At 51.9% G+C, this 17,654-nt stretch overlaps 9 protein-coding genes across 9 annotated transcripts; 5 read left to right on the plus strand and 4 right to left on the minus strand.

The window, feature by feature from the left end:
* Positions 1-359: 359 nt before the first annotated feature.
* Positions 360-1,257, plus strand: N7459_006779 (uncharacterized protein; the record flags this gene model as incomplete). The annotated part of the gene is made up of 3 exons (XM_056945947.1): positions 360-687; positions 809-929; positions 984-1,257. The coding sequence occupies 3 exons, from the start codon at positions 360-362 to the stop codon at positions 1,255-1,257; spliced, it is 723 nt and encodes a 240-aa protein (XP_056797946.1).
* A 700-nt stretch (positions 1,258-1,957) lies between these two features.
* N7459_006780 (uncharacterized protein) lies at positions 1,958-2,851 on the plus strand (the record flags this gene model as incomplete). Its single annotated transcript, XM_056945948.1, has 1 exon — positions 1,958-2,851. The coding sequence occupies one exon, from the start codon at positions 1,958-1,960 to the stop codon at positions 2,849-2,851; it is 894 nt and encodes a 297-aa protein (XP_056797947.1).
* A 356-nt stretch (positions 2,852-3,207) lies between these two features.
* N7459_006781 (putative G-patch domain protein) lies at positions 3,208-4,360 on the minus strand (the record flags this gene model as incomplete). The annotated part of the gene is made up of 2 exons (XM_056945949.1): positions 3,208-4,179; positions 4,250-4,360. 2 exons carry the CDS (start codon positions 4,358-4,360, stop codon positions 3,208-3,210), a joined length of 1,083 nt encoding a protein of 360 aa, XP_056797948.1.
* A 392-nt stretch (positions 4,361-4,752) lies between these two features.
* N7459_006782 (uncharacterized protein) lies at positions 4,753-6,495 on the plus strand (the record flags this gene model as incomplete). Its single annotated transcript, XM_056945950.1, has 2 exons — positions 4,753-4,965; positions 5,023-6,495. The coding sequence occupies 2 exons, from the start codon at positions 4,753-4,755 to the stop codon at positions 6,493-6,495; spliced, it is 1,686 nt and encodes a 561-aa protein (XP_056797949.1).
* A 270-nt stretch (positions 6,496-6,765) lies between these two features.
* Positions 6,766-9,553, minus strand: N7459_006783 (snoRNA-binding rRNA-processing protein NOP14; the record flags this gene model as incomplete). The annotated part of the gene is made up of 2 exons (XM_056945951.1): positions 6,766-9,204; positions 9,266-9,553. 2 exons carry the CDS (start codon positions 9,551-9,553, stop codon positions 6,766-6,768), a joined length of 2,727 nt encoding a protein of 908 aa, XP_056797950.1.
* A 142-nt stretch (positions 9,554-9,695) lies between these two features.
* Positions 9,696-10,913, plus strand: N7459_006784 (uncharacterized protein; the record flags this gene model as incomplete). Its single annotated transcript, XM_056945952.1, has 5 exons — positions 9,696-9,738; positions 9,787-9,906; positions 9,958-10,018; positions 10,070-10,206; positions 10,258-10,913. 5 exons carry the CDS (start codon positions 9,696-9,698, stop codon positions 10,911-10,913), a joined length of 1,017 nt encoding a protein of 338 aa, XP_056797951.1.
* A 186-nt stretch (positions 10,914-11,099) lies between these two features.
* Positions 11,100-13,564, minus strand: N7459_006785 (uncharacterized protein; the record flags this gene model as incomplete). The annotated part of the gene is made up of 8 exons (XM_056945953.1): positions 11,100-12,078; positions 12,129-12,250; positions 12,304-12,577; positions 12,629-12,768; positions 12,818-13,052; positions 13,112-13,185; positions 13,241-13,453; positions 13,505-13,564. 8 exons carry the CDS (start codon positions 13,562-13,564, stop codon positions 11,100-11,102), a joined length of 2,097 nt encoding a protein of 698 aa, XP_056797952.1.
* Positions 13,565-13,723: 159 nt separating this feature from the next.
* On the plus strand, positions 13,724-16,294 carry N7459_006786 (pentatricopeptide repeat protein; the record flags this gene model as incomplete). Its single annotated transcript, XM_056945954.1, has 1 exon — positions 13,724-16,294. One exon carries the CDS (start codon positions 13,724-13,726, stop codon positions 16,292-16,294), a length of 2,571 nt encoding a protein of 856 aa, XP_056797953.1.
* A 283-nt stretch (positions 16,295-16,577) lies between these two features.
* On the minus strand, positions 16,578-17,561 carry N7459_006787 (Sec63 complex subunit SEC66; the record flags this gene model as incomplete). Its single annotated transcript, XM_056945955.1, has 3 exons — positions 16,578-16,967; positions 17,032-17,339; positions 17,462-17,561. 3 exons carry the CDS (start codon positions 17,559-17,561, stop codon positions 16,578-16,580), a joined length of 798 nt encoding a protein of 265 aa, XP_056797954.1.
* Between the last annotated feature and the right edge of the window lie 93 nt (positions 17,562-17,654).

The raw sequence follows: 17,654 nt of genomic DNA on the forward strand, positions 1-17,654 counted from the left end.
GCTGTCTTTGGGACAATACTTAAATAGAGCATAATGCATACCCAAAAGTGCTGTCGTCTTTTCATACGCATTTCATATATCCGGCGGACTGGGAGGTGCTTGCTATATGGCAGAAAGTGGATATCTCCACGTGACCGTCCGATAATGGCGATAACTTCGTCATCCAAGCAGGCGAAGCTCATATTCACCAACGGTGCCATCATGTATGACGCCAGGTGCTACTTGAACAGCAGGACTCGTTTTATCCTGTTTCTTATTGCATTGTTCTCGATCTCATCCTTAGCAGTTGCGTCAAGTGAGTGGAAAATACCAGGATGCGCTACCGATCCATCGAAACCCAGCGCAGCTATCGTGAAATCATGCTGACGATTATTCCTTTTCTTTCCCTCCTCTTAGCTCCGACCTCCTTCTGCAAATGCACATGCTTTTCAAACAGTACCATTATCCCGTTAGACCCCGCCAGTTCTAGATCGTCGTCCGCTCTCGACAATGTCCTTCATCTGTATAACCGCGCCTTGGACAGCTTTCCAACCGAGGCACCACGCGAAACCGAAGACACCATCACCGGGCGAGAACAAAAATATCGTGCGTTGAGCTGCAACGACTGCAATCGCAAGTTCTGCTTGACCTACGAGTTACCGACTTGTAAAGGGGCCAAAGAGGAGGATGTCTTCACCACTTGCTTTCGTAAGTGCAACCTGCTGCTATCCATGGACGGGTTATCATGGCTCTTAGCATTGAAGGACATACTGCACCCAACAAAGGAAAAGAAACAGTGAGTGAGCTGACAATTTACGTTGCGATCCAGAGCGCGATTCCCGGAAGGATGAAGCTGTGGTGTTTATTTTCATCTTTGCCACGGGCGGACTGCTCGGATGGGCGCTGCTCAAGCCGTGGATTGAGAAGTATCTCGAGGTAAGGGTGCTTGAGTGCGTGGGTGCTTTGTGGCGCAGCAAGTGGCTAACGTGTTGTGATCTTTGCAGGCGGCGCGGGAGCGCCGATCGTACATACCAGTCGCGGAACCAGATAGCTAAGATATTGAATGTGAACGATGATCTTGCTCCGATCTCCCAAGTTCCCGTAGAAAAGGGCCACGAAAAGAACACTCCAATGACGAAGCTCTGGTATTTCCAGAATGAAAGCGCACGGCAACGTCTGTGCTGGGCGAAGATCTCCAATGATATCACCGCTAGAGCGCACCCGCGGAATGCCGGCGAGATAGCGCGGCACTACCGGGGGTCAGGGGTGGTTGCATGAGATGTTATGAGTTGCGATGCATAAGTCGCGCCGGCACCAGCCTCGATCTATTGGCCTTAGCGTTCCTCCGAGCCCAATTTTATGAGGGATCCAATCGCCCCCACCGCATCGGAGTGAGATGAAACGTCTTGACGCTTGGAGGGGACCCCACACGCGTGGCCGAAGGATCAAGGGCCATTCTTGTCGCCCATAGCCCCGGGGATCGAGAAGAATGGCTGGATTCCAGGTGGGATTCCTGACTCCCGGTTGACTCGATGGGCATCTGCCATGAATCATCGGGCATGAGGGGGGAGTCTCGTGGCGATCTTCTGAGCAAAAGACCTACAGAACTTTGGATCCGGAAGTGGGTTCAGGGACTGCGATCAAAACTGGCTGCGCTCCCCGAGCTAAGATTACACCGGGGACGCATCTCAATTTTCTTCCCTCGGGCCCTGCTCTGACGCCAACATTTCTAATTTGATTTCTTCTCCTCTACCTACGATCCCCTCATCGGCCGAGTCAGATTCCTTCCAGCTCGGCGACTCCGTTCATTCTCGGGGTATTGAACCACTCGGGATTGCGCGGAGACCCATCGAGATCGTCGCCAGCCATAATCTGAGGGGGAGGCGCTGATAATCATTTTATTGCCCACCGTGGGACACAACGCGCGCTATTCTGTACGATTCCACATACAAGCCATTGGCCCTTTACGCTTCTGATCATGGCGATCTTCGATTCCGAGAAACGCCCTCGAGGCCTGCGTGTTCCATCTCTCACGGCGATGAAGAACGGGAGTGCCGCCTCGAGGTCGCAGTTCTCCTTCACCAGCAAGAAATCGAACGAATCCAAGGCTCCCAACGAACAACCAGTGCGCGCTTCAGTCCGTACGGCTGCCTCTGCACCGTCTCCTCGACCACCTCCACCACAGAAGGACCTACCACCCACACCGAAAGAGACTCTGTCTCCTCCGCCGCGGATGTCCTCGAAGAAGGTCCCACCACGGCGCGAATTGGCCGCCAATGCGCATACTACTGCACAACCAAACCAGCAGCCTCCTGCCCCTACTGCTCCTCTTGCTCCTCTTGCTCCTCCTGCTCCTCCTGCCGCGCCGCAGCCCGTTCGTCCCGCCGTGTCGCCCATTGTCACGGCCCCCCCACCGCAACCGGAAGTGCCACTCCAATCACCACAGTCACCAAAAACAGTTCCTCCAGTCACACTCTCTCCTCCACCGGGCCCAGCAGCAGCAGTAGAAGGTGATTCTGCGGCCCCCCTAGAAGATTTCATTCCAACCCCTGAGCCCCCCGCAACGCCTCTGGAGCCTCTGGAGCCTATTTCCAGAGACGAGCAGCCTTCACCTTTCACGCCCCTTGACCTGGACTCTGTCGTCGCTGCGCCTTTAGATAAGATACACTTTGCCTGCTATCAGGAGCACTGCTCAATGCCTGTGGCACAGAATGTGTGGTGCCCTCTTCCCTGCATGAGCTGCCTTAAGCTTGATCGTGAGATTCGGCATCGCTGTGTATTCTGCTGCCTGCGCATCTGTGGGGATTGTTATCAATTGCTGCAGAAATGTGAGAATCGTTCATTGGCTGAGCTGATGAACAAATTGCGATGATCGTCTTGTCGTTCTTCTTCTTTCTCTTCTGACTCTGCACTATATTCCATTTCATTTGTCCTTTCTAGTCTCTTTCATCTCTCTTCTTGCACAATCGGCGCAGTGCGCTTGGGTCGGGACCGCTGAGATGCTGAAGTATAGTCTCTACGGAGCAGTGGTCAGTTATGTCTGTATGGGCCTTTTATGATATCAAGGACTTTGTGTATACTATGATTACCCTGGCGTGAATTCTGCATATTGGTAATTTCTAGCGTGAATCAAGAAATTCCGAAAGCAAATACGTCGCAGCGAGTCGACCAAAATTTTGATTAGGTCATCAAAATGCATGTTATACAATACAAGAGGGCATTTTCGAATCAGTCGTGGTCCTCCTCAGTCAGTCCAGGACAGCCCTCCAATTCCAGATCAGTTTCGTAGCGAAATTTACACCAGAAACAATACCGGTAGGTGTCGCGCAGGTACGACACTAGCTTCTGTAGACGTTCTGCGGGCTCAAGAGCGTTGAAAGCATCCAGCTCTGGATCCTCTTCCTCCAATTCTTGTTCCACAGCGGCAGTATATGGCCCAAGCCGGTCCCCAATGGCTTGTTTGTCCTCGCGCTCTAGATCAGCATCGTCATACCCCGGCAACCGTGGATTTGGGAAAAAAGAGGAGGGGAGGGAGGACTGGAGGGCGTGCCGGGCCTGAATTGATCGTTCGCGTTCCTCGCGCTCCCGGACAATACCGCGGTAGAGTACATTGATCTGGGAGGTTGGTCGGATATGTTTTCTCTGGCTCGGCTTCGCATGGGATTGTGAGTCAGCGCCGTCTTCGTCGCCACCTGTCACGCCGTCGGCGTTCTGTGTAGGGGTCGATTGCTCTTCATTGCTCGCGGTCTGGTCGAGGGCCTCGTTCTCGAGTCTCTCGGCGACCTTCTGTGCAGCCCGCACCTGCGCCTCCGTACGTCTTAATTCACGTTCCTCGCGCACGCGGTCCCGGTAGTCACCTTCTTCGCGCTTGATCTTTTTGGTCGCTTCCTCGGCCTCCTCGCGAATCTTGCGTTTCTTCTCGCTGTCCAATCCGATTCCCCCACGATCTTCCTTGAACACGAGATTCAATGGCTCTGCGTGTGTCGTCCCCGGACGCAGGGTCGAGTCCGAGTCACCGGCCGTCGGCTTCGCGGTGTCGCGTTTCCCCAGCGACTCCCCGGCTTTAAAGCCCAGCTTGGCCATCATCTGGAACCCCTTGTTGGAGGGGTCCAGAGTGCTTTTTGCAAGCGCTTCATCCCGGCGAGTAGCTTCTTGGGCGGCACGTTCGGCTTTGGAGGGAACTTTGGCTCGAAGTTCGGCCTGCAAGCAAGACACCGCGGTCAGCCATGCCGAGAGCGAAAACGGAGAGCGGGAATGTGGCCAAGCCTACCTCACGCTGTTCACGGCGTTTGCGCTGGGTGAACGTCTCCTTCTGTTGAGGCTCCTCGATCATCATAGACATGTAGTCCTCCTCCTCCTCGTCGCTCTCATTGGGCGCCATGGTGGGAGTGAGAAGAGGACGAACTTTCCAAGACGAGGAAAGCGCAGATTAGGTTTTTGCGGGGGAAGCCGCGGTGGGTCACGCCGACCACTGACAACGCGTGTTTTGGCCGACTTGCCCGAGTATACAGATGCACCTCCTGTGGCTGTAGGCAAGGAGGGCTACTTTTAGTCCGGCTTGGTACCGGGAGGCACTTGGCTATTTGTCCTATTGATGGATTATAGCGGGTTTTACCCCTCTAGGGGTCGTCCCCTTCCTCTCCCTTTGACTGGCTTGGGCTGAAGCGGAGGCTCCTGGCTTTGACCTAGTTCGGCCATTATTCTGAGCTCCGGCTGTCTTTTAAATGCCTTGCGAGGTCCAAGCCCCCCTCTCGAGTTTTATGCGACTCCGCCATGGCGATTCTGCAATACTTCTTGGTGTTCTCTTTGGCATGGGCCCAGTCCCCGGTCGTCGACCTGGGCTACACCAGTTACCAGGGCAGCTCGCTTTCAAATGGCGTCTCACAGTGGCTTGGGATGCGCTATGCGGCTACACCAGTGGGTGACCTACGATTTGCAGCACCGCAAGACCCTCCAACGACAGGAGGGGTCCAGCAAGCAACGACAGTATGTGGCCCCTGATGGATTTATATCTGGAATGTCCTGGGCTAATCCATCTCCCAGTATGGTCCAATCTGTATCCCGGTGGCTGGTACCCTAAACGCTGGCGTGCCGCAAGGCACATCAGAAGATTGCCTCTCTGTGGATGTCTTTGCCCCGACCGAGGCCGTCGCAGCTCACAAAAAGCTGCCAGTCTTCTTCTGGATCCAGGGAGGAGGCTTCGCCGAGAACTCCAACCCCAACTACAACGGAACAGGCTTAGTTGAGGCCTCTGGCAACACTATTGTGGTAGTAATGCTGAATTACCGCGTGGGGCCTTACGGTTTCCTCGCTGGAAAGGAAGTTGAACAAGGCGCTAGTCTTAACAACGGTCTAAAAGACCAGCTCAAAGCTCTCGAGTGGGTGCAGAAGCACATCAGCAAGGTACTACAAGACCCCCCCCCACCCCTCCCAACAATCCCATCAATACGCATATCTCTAACAAAGCATGTTCAGTTCGGCGGTGACCCTGAGCATGTTGTTATCGGTGGTGACAGTGCGGGAGGCGCGGCTGTGACCCTCTTGCTCTCGGCCTATGGCGGACGAGATGACGGGCTGTTTATAGCCGCAGCCGCAGAATCGCAGAGCTTTGCATCAATGCTCAATGTCTCTGAGAGCCAGTTTGCTTATGACAGACTCGTGAACCGCACGGGATGTAGCAACAAGAAAGACACATTGGCCTGCTTGCGTGGTTTGGATGTCAATGCCTTACAGCGGGAGAATATTGTGACTCCCCTCCCAGGAGCCTCAGGGAACCCGTTGTATCTCTATGGCCCGACTGTCGACGGTGATTTGGTCCAAGATCACACACTCAGTCTATTTCATGAAGGGAAATTCATCAAGGTTCCGGTTATCTTTGGCGATGACACGAACGAAGGCACAATATTCGTCACTCGGAACATATCCAGCGTATCCCAGGCTGATACATTTATCAAAAATCAATTTCCAACCATCACGAAATACCAACTGTCCAAAATCAACAGCATGTATCTCACTAAAGACCAGACCCGCACATTTCCCAATGCCGGTCCCTACTGGCGTCCCGCAAGCAACGCCTATGGCGAACTGCGCTATATTTGTCCAGGCATTGACATGTCCTCTGTGTATGCTGCTGCGGGAGTCCCCAGCTGGAACTATCACTATGCAGTTCTGGACCCCGACGCTGAAGCAACTGGCACCGGCACGTCCCATACGGTCGAGGTGAATGCACTTTGGGGCCCTGACTATGTCAGCGGAGTCCCTCCTGCCTCCTATTATACCTCAAATGCAGGTATTATCCCTGTGATTCAGGGGTATTGGACGAGTTTTATCCGGTCTCTGGACCCGAACACCCACCGAGACCCTTCAAGTCCGGAATGGAAGACCTGGGGCAATGGCGATAATGCATATTGGCGCATCTTTATGCGGACTAATCAAACCCGGATGGAGCGAGTACCACAGAAGCAGCAGATCCGGTGTAATTATTTGCTTGGGATTGGAGAGAGTCTGAGGCAGTAAAAGGTGTGGTGTAGACGATGGATCTCATAGTATAACGCTTATGACTAAAATCTTGCATCAAGCTTGACTATATGCATGGCAAGCCTACATAGGAATGATTGAGAAAATGGACATCGATTTTTATTTCCCAGCCATGCACCAGTCCCAAATAGAGGGCGAGAATGAGACGCAAATATATACCAACGAAACGAAATGTGTGCAAAGAGAAAAAAAGACATGATGTGGATGAACGCCCCAACAAGAAACAAGAGATAAGAGGCTGCAAAGAGATCACCGCTTGCCCTGACGCTGTCTCTTCTCGCGCTCGTAATCGTTGGCAGCACGACCCTCCTCGCTCTGAATCTCGGCAACAAGCCGCTTGTACTTCTTCTCGTACTCGGCGTCGCGCTCCTTTTTCTCGCGCAGTTTCTCGCGCGCAACAAAGCTGGCGTCCTTGCGCAGCTCGCGCATAGCACCCTTGCGCTCGCGCTTGTACTCCGCCTTGAGGCGGTTTGCCTCGGCGCGCTCGCGGTCCGGGTCGTAATGCTTGTCTGGGTTGAAGTTCTCTTCGAACTTGGGGATAGCAGATTTGATGGCCAGCGGGCGGTGGTTATGAAGCAGTAGAGGACGACGGGTGAGATGGGTACGTCTCAGATGAGATTCGAGCTTGTTCAGAGTCAGCTGGATGGGATCCCGAGCTGCTGCGAACACCTTTCCTGTGAACGATTGGCGAAGGTGGTGTACCACGGCACGGACCGGGCTGAAAATCTCGGCGAAAGCGGATTTTTCAGCCCAAAGGTCCGACGCGGAATCAAGTAGAGAGACAAAGGTAGTGATGAGAGAAATCTTGAGAGTTTCCTCGGCTTGAGGATCAGATGGGATGGCAACAATGTCTCCGAATTGCAGCTTGCGCGGAGTGACCTTCTGGGTTGGCGCAAGTCGGACAGACTCTTGGGATTTCCTGGAGGGGAAGAACCCAAGGGTGTTAATCGGCTCTGTCGGTGCAAGGTTGCAGAGAGCATTCAGGGTATAGTTAATGAGCTCAGGAATATATCTTTTCGAAACAGTTTGATACTGAAGACACAGACTTGTGGCGAAGGCACCAGTTGCCAAGTCGGAAAGTGTGTTGGCTGAACATTGGCCTAAGAATCGAGTAAGACACAGGTGGGCCGGAGTGGCAACAGCATGAAAGTGATCTGAAGTAGGAAACACAGCTGAGATGCCAGTCAGAATGACAAGGTCACCAGGGAGGAGATTGAGCGGCCGCGTGTTAGATATCTCGCGAAGACGCGCACGGAAAGCCGTAGCAACATTCATCGGGTGGGTTTTGGCTAACGAGTGAATATGACGTAAGATATTCTCGATGATAGCGAAAGAATGTTGTTCAGTCTCGTTGGCCATATACGAGATATGGTCGACGAGAACCTCCGAGAATTTACCGAGTTTGGCCTTGTTATCGGCATGAAGGCGAGGGTGATGCAAAGCACGAATGCGCTGAATCACAGTTGGAAGATCCTGAGTGGGCACGTCCTTGATAATATCAAGAAAGCTCTCGTGGTCGGTAGGGCAAGGATATGTGAAAGCCAGTTTCCCATCAGCAGCCTGTTTGACTTCAACTGCCGTTGCATCAACGGCACCCTTGGTAGTCGCTGCCGGCAGTGTCAAGCCATTAATGAGCTCATCCTCCTCCTCAAGCTCTTCAGACTCGTCTTCATCTGACAGGTCTTCTTCTTCTATGTCGTTTCCATCCAAGGAGAGGCTGACGTTTGACCTTGTTTCCACCAGATCATCGTCAATAATGAAATCATCTTCATCTTCCACTCCAAGGTCAGAACGTGGCTCATAAGAAGTAGTAGGAAGTCCAAAAGCCGCTGCATCATCTTCATCTTCTTCCTCTTCACCCTCAAGGAAGGAATCCTTGTCCTCATGGTCATCCTCCTCATCACTGAGCTGTTCCCCGCGCATTCTCTTGAGTCGATCCTCCTCGAGTTTCTGCAGTCTCTCGGCTTCTTCCTCCGCTATTTCTTCCGCGGTCTTGGTCCGGTCTGTAGGCTGAGACCGCTTGTCGAATGTTAACTGCTTGAGCCGCTGGTCATATTCTTTCTCCGTATCCCCCATTTCTGGTCCCTGGAGCATGGCTGCACGATCCGGGTTCATAGCTGCCAGGTCTTGTTTGGGCGGCTCCGGTTTAGGCGGAGCCTTCATTCCTCGGAGGGCTTCAAAGAGGTCAGGAAGCTCTTGGTCTAGTTCATCTCGTAGATCATCATCGTCCTCCTTGGCCTTTTGTCGTTCATGCTTGTGGAATTTGGATTTGGCAATGACTTCCTTCATGACTTCGGCTTTAGACTTCTTCCGCTCAGGTTGATCCCCCTCGTTTTCATTGTGGCCGAGGTCCCCCAAATTTTCATCTTGGTCGTCGATGAAGCGCTTGCGTTTTCGTGATGTCTCCTCGTCGGATTCTGCGTCATCCAAGTCGCCTGCCTCGAAATCATCTCGATCCACTCCATCGAACGACAAAGATTGGCCCAAATGGGTAAGTTGAAACTCGTCTTCATCATCCTCTAGGTTGAACATCGACTCCTTGCGCATTTTCTTCTGGCTTTCTCGTGCAAATCGTTCGGCGGCTCGCTCCTCGGGTGTCATGGTCGGATCGTTCTCACCGAATCGACGGTCGATAAGACCTCCAACTTTGTTGCGACTGTTCATTTCCTTCAAAAGTGTGGCACGGCGCTAACAATTGGTGTCAACTGAGAGCTTATAATCGCAGTAGTAGCTAGTGATCCCAACTTACTCTTTCCTCGCCCAAAGACTTGGTAACACCTGGACGGGAACGTCCGGCAGTTGTTGAACTCCCATCGCGAGTGGTCGCTTCGAATTTGCTCCGATTTGAGGGTGCCTTGATCTCGAAGGGGTTGAATCGATCTCGAATCGCCTGCAAAGCGGCGTTGCGCTGATTGCGATTTTGTGCCGCGACACCGGACTTCGCATTTTGCCGCTTCTGTTTCTTAGACTGTTGGGGTGAAATGACCCCACTGTCTCGGAGCGAAGCCTTCAGCTGCTTCAACTGGGAGGGCGGCATTGTTGACTGGAGCGACTGCCTACAAGGAGGGTATTTTTTTTCATCTGCTGGAAGACGGACCCGAAAAAATTGGGGACCGCCTTTGGGACGATCTGGCAGAATTTCACCGACCGCCTCTCCGCCTCTTCAACATCCACCCACCATGGCTCCTTTTTCGGGGGATGGAGTGCTGTGGCTCTGTCTGGGTACGTGAATCCTGGTTGATGTGTGAGGAGAGATGCTGACTTACCCAGGCATATCACTTTTCTTTGCGGTGCGCGGCATTGCGACGGATCTCCGTCAAGTGGTCGATTTGACCGAGATCAAACACATCGAACGGGAGGACAAAATCATAAGTGAAGGAACAGAGGAAGGTGGGTGTTTCTCCCGGTGACTACACGGCATATATACTAATCCTTGATCAGCTCTGAAGCTTGACACCCTCCTTAAGCTCTCTGAAAGTACGAGCCACGACCTCCGAGCTGCGTATGCCAAGTCTCCACGAATCGTTCTGGATATCCACTAATCTATACACAGAGCTCTGCGCATTATCTCAGAACGATCTACTAAAGGGGAGACGCGCGAATTTCTTTTAGAAGACCTCTCATGCAAGAATAAAGCGCGGCAAGGCAGGGCACTTACTGCGCTTCATTTCCTTGTCTCCAATCGAGCCTGTATGCACACCACCCAATAAGACTCAAACATGCGGTACTAATGGATTATAGTATCTCGGACATCTGTCTGTACCCGACTTCGAGACCTACCCACGTACGTGGCCCTTGTCAACTGCCTCTGCAATTTCCTGGAAGAACATAAGGAAGAAACATCATCAACAAACTCGCCCGTCCTTCCCAAGACCAGGCCGTTAGGGGAGAAGAAAGCCCTGCACATTCTGAATATCTTGTTGCCAGAAAATATTCCTGGAGCACTAGAAGCAGGGCTCATCAGCCGATGGCTGAGCAAGTATCCGTTCCCATGTTCATTTTCTGACCCACCACGGCGACAGCATGTGGTGATGCTTATGAAGACATGGTGGTCCGATGATGCAGTAATGAGCTCGATATTCAGTACATTGACGTCCAATTCGGATGCAATCAAGCAATTGCGGAAATATGGACTCATGGGCAGTATGATTGAAGAAAATGACCAAGATGACGAGGACGACCACGACGAGGATGACGATGCGGACAGTGACGTTTGGATGGTTGATGGCGATGACACGGCCGGATCTTACAGGCAGGTTTCCTCGAGGAGGCTCCAAGAAGGAAGTGCGGAGGAGCAAGCACTCCGTAGACGACGGAGAGAAGCTATGGTTCTAAGCGAAGGAGGACGACCACTTGGAAGTGCCGACATCATTCAGCGGCCGATACAAGATGTTTGAACCGTAACAGATCCCGGCAGGGCGTGATGACTATGAGCGATACCCATCAGCTAATCAAGTTGGATTGAGACAGGTCGTGGCCTTTCTTGTGATAATTGGCAACATGTGTATGATACCCCATTCTAGCATTTGAAATACGATTGAAACGCAATAAATGCAATTGAGACTGCTTGTAATGAATTTACTCTACAGTCCCATCCATGATGATTTAGCCAGATGATCAGTCTTCTTCCGGCTATTCTTGACCATGCCAAATGTCTTCAAATCAGACAAGGCGTTATAGAACAAGGTCATGACAACGCGGTCATCACACTTTCCACCCTGTTCATTTTCAAAAACTGCATGAAATGCCTGCCATAGGTCATGAACATTGACCAGAGCCCCAGATTCCAAATAGAGCTGATATAAGATCGCAGTGGCTGGTTGTTTGGCGGAGATCTTGGCCTCTGCAGTATTCGAAGAGGAGACCAGGTAATCAAACGGACTTGCCAAGGCACGTTCAAGGGCGAAACGAGACCGAGGCGTGAACGTCTCTTTCAAAGGACTGCGCAGATCAAACAAGAAAGCTTCATGCAGAAACAAATCCTGAGGTGGGATCAAGGTCTCAGTCAAATATTCTTGAAATGCTCCGATCAGCCGATCAATGAGCGCAGTGTACTCTATGTCTTGTTCAGGCAAGTCGGCTCTTCCTTTGCTGAGCTGAACCCGCTGCTGGATGACAGTTGTTTTCACCACTGAACTATTGATATTGTATCCACTGCGCAGTGGTCCGGAGTCCATATAAGTATCGAGCAGCTTCATTAAACCAGCGTGAACTTCACCAAAAAGTCCATTGTTTACCATGGTGTTGGGCAGGGCTTCCAGCAATTCAACTAGCCTGTCAGAATCCAGAGTCCTCACGGTGGCCAGCATGTCCTCCACAAGCTGTGACTCGTTGAGCTCCCCAGATAGCGCACGGACAGAGAGATCTGAAATGCTCGCCTTCTTAGTGACCTGCGTACGTTGAAGGCATGCGTGAATGAGAAGGATAGCCTGGAAGATATGACGCATTCGTTGCTGGCCAGTGTCGAAGTGACTGAGAGATGCTTGGGCTAAATGCTCGTCGCTCTCTAGCAAACGTCGTACTTCATCGAAAGACCCACTCTCCACAAGATCTTCGCAGAGCCTGTCAAAGCATTAGATTCGATCCCAGACTAGACACGGGTGAAAGCTTACATCCTGAACGAGGGTAGGTTTCTGATCGCTTCACAGAATCGGCCTTGAAATAACTCAAGTGGCGCGTAACCCGCTAGAAGGAAGGTCATAGGATTGGCGAAAAAGTGTGACATGTATGCATACTATATACGAGTTAGATACCGAGATTCCGTAACCTAGAAGAGGGATGTAATACCTTGACCATACGACTAAATGCTTCCGGAGTCTGGAAGTAGTCACTTGCCTTCTCAAACAATGTGCTCGTGATATTGCGACCAAGCCACAATTTTCCATTCGGGTCTGTCTGAAGTGTCTCGTAGATGCGATCCACGCAGTTTCCCGCTTCTTGGACCTCAAAATGCTTTCCCTGGAGCAAAGAAACGCACGAGCGAGGCAGCCGGCCCTCGAAAAGCTCAACGGAGGTTGAAATTCCCAGAAGCACAGTGAATGGTATGCGATCTAGCCAGGACCTAGCTTCCTGTTAGTATCAAACCTTTTCTATCATGAAAAGCTGGTCTTACTTGAACAGAGACAAGAGATCCGTCAACAGCCCTGGATCAAAGGCTTCACTATCCCGCAGCGCTAGAACTAGCTTCTTCGTGCCTTTTCTTTGGACGTATTCATTAAGCAGGTCCAAATCATATCCAAGCATTCGGGGTCCCTTGTGATGTTAGTATAACCCCACCAAGGGTCCTCGAGTAGCCACATACAGCACGGTCTGTAAGAAACTTTTGATATCCATCATTACCCTCAGTATCTGTCACCGCAGCTCGGATGATGTTCTTCAACGACGTCTTGAGGTTTGGTGCATCGCCGGACTCCAGGACCACTACACCACCTTCTCCGGAAGTTGCCAATTGATCATTCAGGCGCGCAAGTAACCTGCTGAGTGAGGATACGTTGGATCCCACTGTAACTAAAGCTGTAGGGATGCACCCGTTGCACCTGAATTATAGTCAGAATTGCAGCTGTAGTATTCCTGCCACAGGAGGGTTGTAGCATACGTTTGAGGTGAGGTCTCTCTCACGAAAGACAACACGTCCGCCAAAACCCCGGCATCAACGTCTTCTAGAATGGCCTATTCATGTCTCCTATAAGCCATTGTCTACCCAGCATCGGCCAACAGCTCGCACCTGGATCTTGTGTTCTTGCTCCGACCATAGTTGTTTATAGGTGTCGTATCGCAGCTGCATGCACTCGGTACTCTCTTCTCCATCCAGCAAAGGCACAAATGATTGGGCGACGGATTTCTGGTCTCGAGCGTCGGTTGATGCGACTTTGCGGCGCTTCGAGGGACGCTCGCCGGAAGCTTTCCCAGGTTTTGCGGGCTGGTAGATGTACACGCCCTGGTTCACATTAGCCTCACTTCTTTCAAATCAAACGCTTCGATAACATACCTGGCTCTGGGACCTGTCCTTGGACAAGTCCAGTGCCTCCTCCAGACTGTCTGGATCCATTGTTCGTCGCAGTTCGCAATTGCCAGTCGCGTTCGAGAGGGATGACTTCAACGGGACGCGCTAAACCAGAACGGGGGATTAATGGTTTTCCGAACTTCCAATAGTTTAAACGCGCTTGACACTCCCACCTTCCCCTCGCCAATGATCGAATAATCCCATATGCTCCGCCAGGCTGTTCGAGGAGCTCGATGGTACCATGTGGCCCGCAATCTGTCGATTCCTCGGCGCACCTTTCATGCTCTGACCGCGCGCCAGCTTGATTATGGCGGGCCGAACGATAAGGTTACCTTCTACGAACAAGACACGCGAGGAAGCAAAACACGGCGGAAGGTCAATCCCGAGGCTGAAGACAATGAGGAACGAGAGGAGGTCGAACATGAGCTTACGAGGCTCCAGGAAGAGCTTAAGGAACTAGAGAAGGGCCCCTTCACACCCGATGGTCCTTTCATCCAGAGTTTGCCGGAGAAGGATCGGAAGATCGCCCTGGATGCCCTACGGAAATATGAGGAAGAAAAGGGCCCGTCGGAACCTCTGCCCTCGCTAGATGAGGTTTTCGACGAGGAACTGGATGACATGCTGAAGGAGGAGTTTCAGGGACTTGCATTGGAACAAGAGAACTGGGAAGACAGTGCCAAACGACGGCGGAAATTGGTTGCCAGGCAACCTGTCCAGGGAAAGCCTCAGAGCTCGCAATTCCACCCATATGTGACTCGGTTCAAAGAGGCTCTTGGCCGTTTCACGGAAAACGTGGAGGATGAACGGAGCAGACAAGAGCTGTGGAAAGCCTACCGCAGGTGCAAACAAGCAATCCCTGACTTTCTGGACGCATTGCCATCAGAAGCCATCGACACGGTCTGGGAATCGCAGGCAGCATCTCAATTGACTAAAGCTTCACGATTAACCCACCTACAAACTCTTGTTCAGGATGCTACCTCTGTCGGTAGATCCCTCGCTACCCCTCAGATCCTTACATTTATTGCAGCCCTTCATGATGGGGGCGCTATAAATCAGGCATTGGAGCAGTGGGAAGCATATCGGGCGGAACTATCTCAGCAAAAGGAAGATCTTGAAGAATATTGGATGCTGGGTGTTCGACTCTTTGCGGCTGAGAGAAATCCCCAACGGGCCCAGGATATTGCGTTAGCATTTCTGGCGAATGACAAATCCCGCCAGCCCCGAGTCCTCATTCCAGTTATCACAGCATGGGGGAGTATACCGGGAGAGGAAGCAGAAGTCAAAGCGTGGGCGTTGTATTTGCAGCTGAAGACTCTGTTGGGCTCAAACATGACGATGGAAGACTACGATCAAATCAGCATTGGTCTTCTAACCGCTGGCCGGCTGAACACTGCGATTGCTGTGTTCAAAGACATGATGGTGACTGGGCGAGACCCAGCCAGCGATTCCACTGCTTTGTATCAAGCAGCCCTCGGCTTGACTGGCAACCTTCATGAAACCAGCATCAACGAGCAAGCTGTGAACAAAGTCTCACTTGCAGCACTCACAATGCTTCCTCGCCAATATCAAAACCGATTCTTCTATGCTAGCTGGATGAAGAAGCTCATAGGAATGGGCGAGGTTGATTCAGCTGCTCTGGTTATCGAGCTGATGTATGAACGGGGCGTGAAGCCTGACAGTAAACATTTGAATGGAGTGATGGCGGGTTGGCTCCGCAAAGGTAACGCAGAGGCGAGAGACAAAGCGGAGCGACTTGGATGGGCTATGATTCAACATCGGATCAATGCCGTGTGGAAACGATTTCAAGCAACCCAATCATCCCCACGGATTGGAGTTCCGCATCAAACAGTCGAGCCCAGCCGGATTCCCCACTTTCTAAAGCGAGAAGTGCCTCCTGCGAGCATCGAGACCTTCTCTATTCTTCTACTTCATTACACCCGCCGAGGCGACGACGACATGGTAAATTACCTAGTCAAATGCCTCGGAGACGCACAGATTCGGCCAAACTCTTACTTCATGAACCACATTCTCTACGCCGAGTTGCGCAAACAAGATATTCGTTCGCTCTGGGCCAAGTTCCAGAAGATGTCCGCCACCATTCGACCTGATCTGGAGACCTACGCCTGTCTCTGGGACTGTGCGAAACTACAATACGACCGTGGCCGCAGTACCTTTGACGCAGGATTTCCTTCCGCGCGTCAACTTTATGCCAACATGATGCAGTGGCATCTCGGGCTTTCCCAACGTACGCAAAAAGTGGTCAGCTCGCAATTCTCGAAGGAGCTCTACGATCAGATTGTGCGCTGCTTCTGCCTGTCCAAGGATCTTTCAGGCACGCTCGTGGCGTTGCATTCAATGCACACAAGATTTGGCTTCGCGCCTGACGATGTCACGGCGCGTTTAATCATCCTCCAGGTTGCAAGACTTGCTGGTGTACCGTCAGGGACACCAAAGCACCGGCTACGTCGGTTATCCTCAACACCTCGAAGTAAGGAGAACATTGGCCAAGTCAGTCAACTCCTGGAGTTACTAGGTGACCGCAAGTCTATGGCGCTCAAAGCACAGGGCCTGAGTGTTGATCAGCTTGATCCGCACGAGATGCAGCAGTATCAGCTTGAAATTATGGCCAACTTGCTCCGCATCGTGTTGAGTCGGACAGGTTCTCTAGACGTGGGGCAAGTTGAAGAAAAGTTGACCCAAGCCTTGACAGAGATGGAGGTTCAGGATATTGATCTAGGGTCACCTTTGGGGGTGGATGACAGCCAACTGCTGTAGCCTCTTGAATTTGTATCTGGATTTGTGTTTGCATCGCATGGAGTGGCGTTCACGGCCAACACCTCACCCTGTATATTACTTCTGTCTCAGAACTTATATTGAGAATGTACACTATTCTCCTCTTCATCCCACAGGTCTATTCCAAGGCAAAAGAAATTGCCAACATCAAAGATATCTTAATAGAATGACTAGCTTCTACCAAACTCTACCCTAAAAAGCGCATTGATTGAAAAAATTAGAAGCCCAATGGTAGGAATGAAAAGTAATTTTACAGAGCCACTTTCTATTTCTTGCCCTTGCCCTTCTTCTTCTTTCCTCCTCCTCCTCCTCCACCACCACCACCACCAGTCGACGGGCTATTTGCTGATGTTTCTGCCTCAACCAACACTGCATCATCATCACTTCCTTGCACCGAGGTTGTTGGGGCTGCAGATGTAGCTTCCGAGGCCTTGGAAGCGGGAGTAGTCGATGCGGGCGAGCCCGATGCAGGGCCTTCGTTCAATTCCTTCATGAAGCCCTCCTTGATACTAGTCTTCTTGTTATCCCACCACTGGCGCTCCTCCGCGAGCTTGCCTTGCTGCTCGGCCATTCGGCGTCGGTAAAGGTCGTTGTTCATCATCTCGTTGGCAGATTGGAAGATGGTCTGGCCCCAGTTCGGGGCGTAGGCGTTTGCCTGTCGTCTCTGTTAATGATACACTCCTGACAAAGGTGCAGATGGGAGACAATTCATCACTTACCTCCGACACGACATCCTTCACTTCCTCCTCCATCTCCTTCTCGGCGCGCATGAACCGCTGCCACAGGTCATCGCCTACACTGCCTCGTTGAAGAAGCATGGAGAGGGCCTGTTTCTGGTTACGCAGAGCGAGGACTCGACGAATGTCCTCTGTCGCACGGCGGAGGAGCGCAGCCTTCAGAACAGACTCTGGGATGGCGGGGGTCTTTTTCTCTGGCTGGGAGGCGGAGGGGTCAAGGTGGAGGAGGGAGAAGTAGATGTCGCGTTGAAGGTGTGCAGGGAACCATGGTTCTAAGGAAGCCGCCTTTTCTATATCGTGGGAGAGTCTGTTAGAGCTCCGGCGTTCGAGGCAGTAGTAGTGGTGTTTCACGGATGGGAGGGTACTAAATGCGGTTTGTGCGGGTTGGTTCAAGAGTTTGTCGAATACATACGGGCCTTGCGCTTGCGGTATAGAGAGGAAAATGTGGCGAGGGAGCCGATGAGAATGCCTAGGTAGGCCAGGGGAACAGCAAGACTGAGCCAGTCCACCATTGTTGCGCTTGTGATAGACGCGGCGTTGTGAGTGTACGCTAGGGAGAGATGGAGGTGAGAAGTTGGCGGGTGGAAAGGAGAGTCGTTGTTATT

Source organism: Penicillium hispanicum, assembly GCF_028827665.1.
Source record: "Penicillium hispanicum strain IBT 35686 chromosome Unknown utg000006l_segment0_segment0, whole genome shotgun sequence".
Taxonomy (NCBI): Eukaryota; Fungi; Ascomycota; class Eurotiomycetes; order Eurotiales; family Aspergillaceae; genus Penicillium; species Penicillium hispanicum.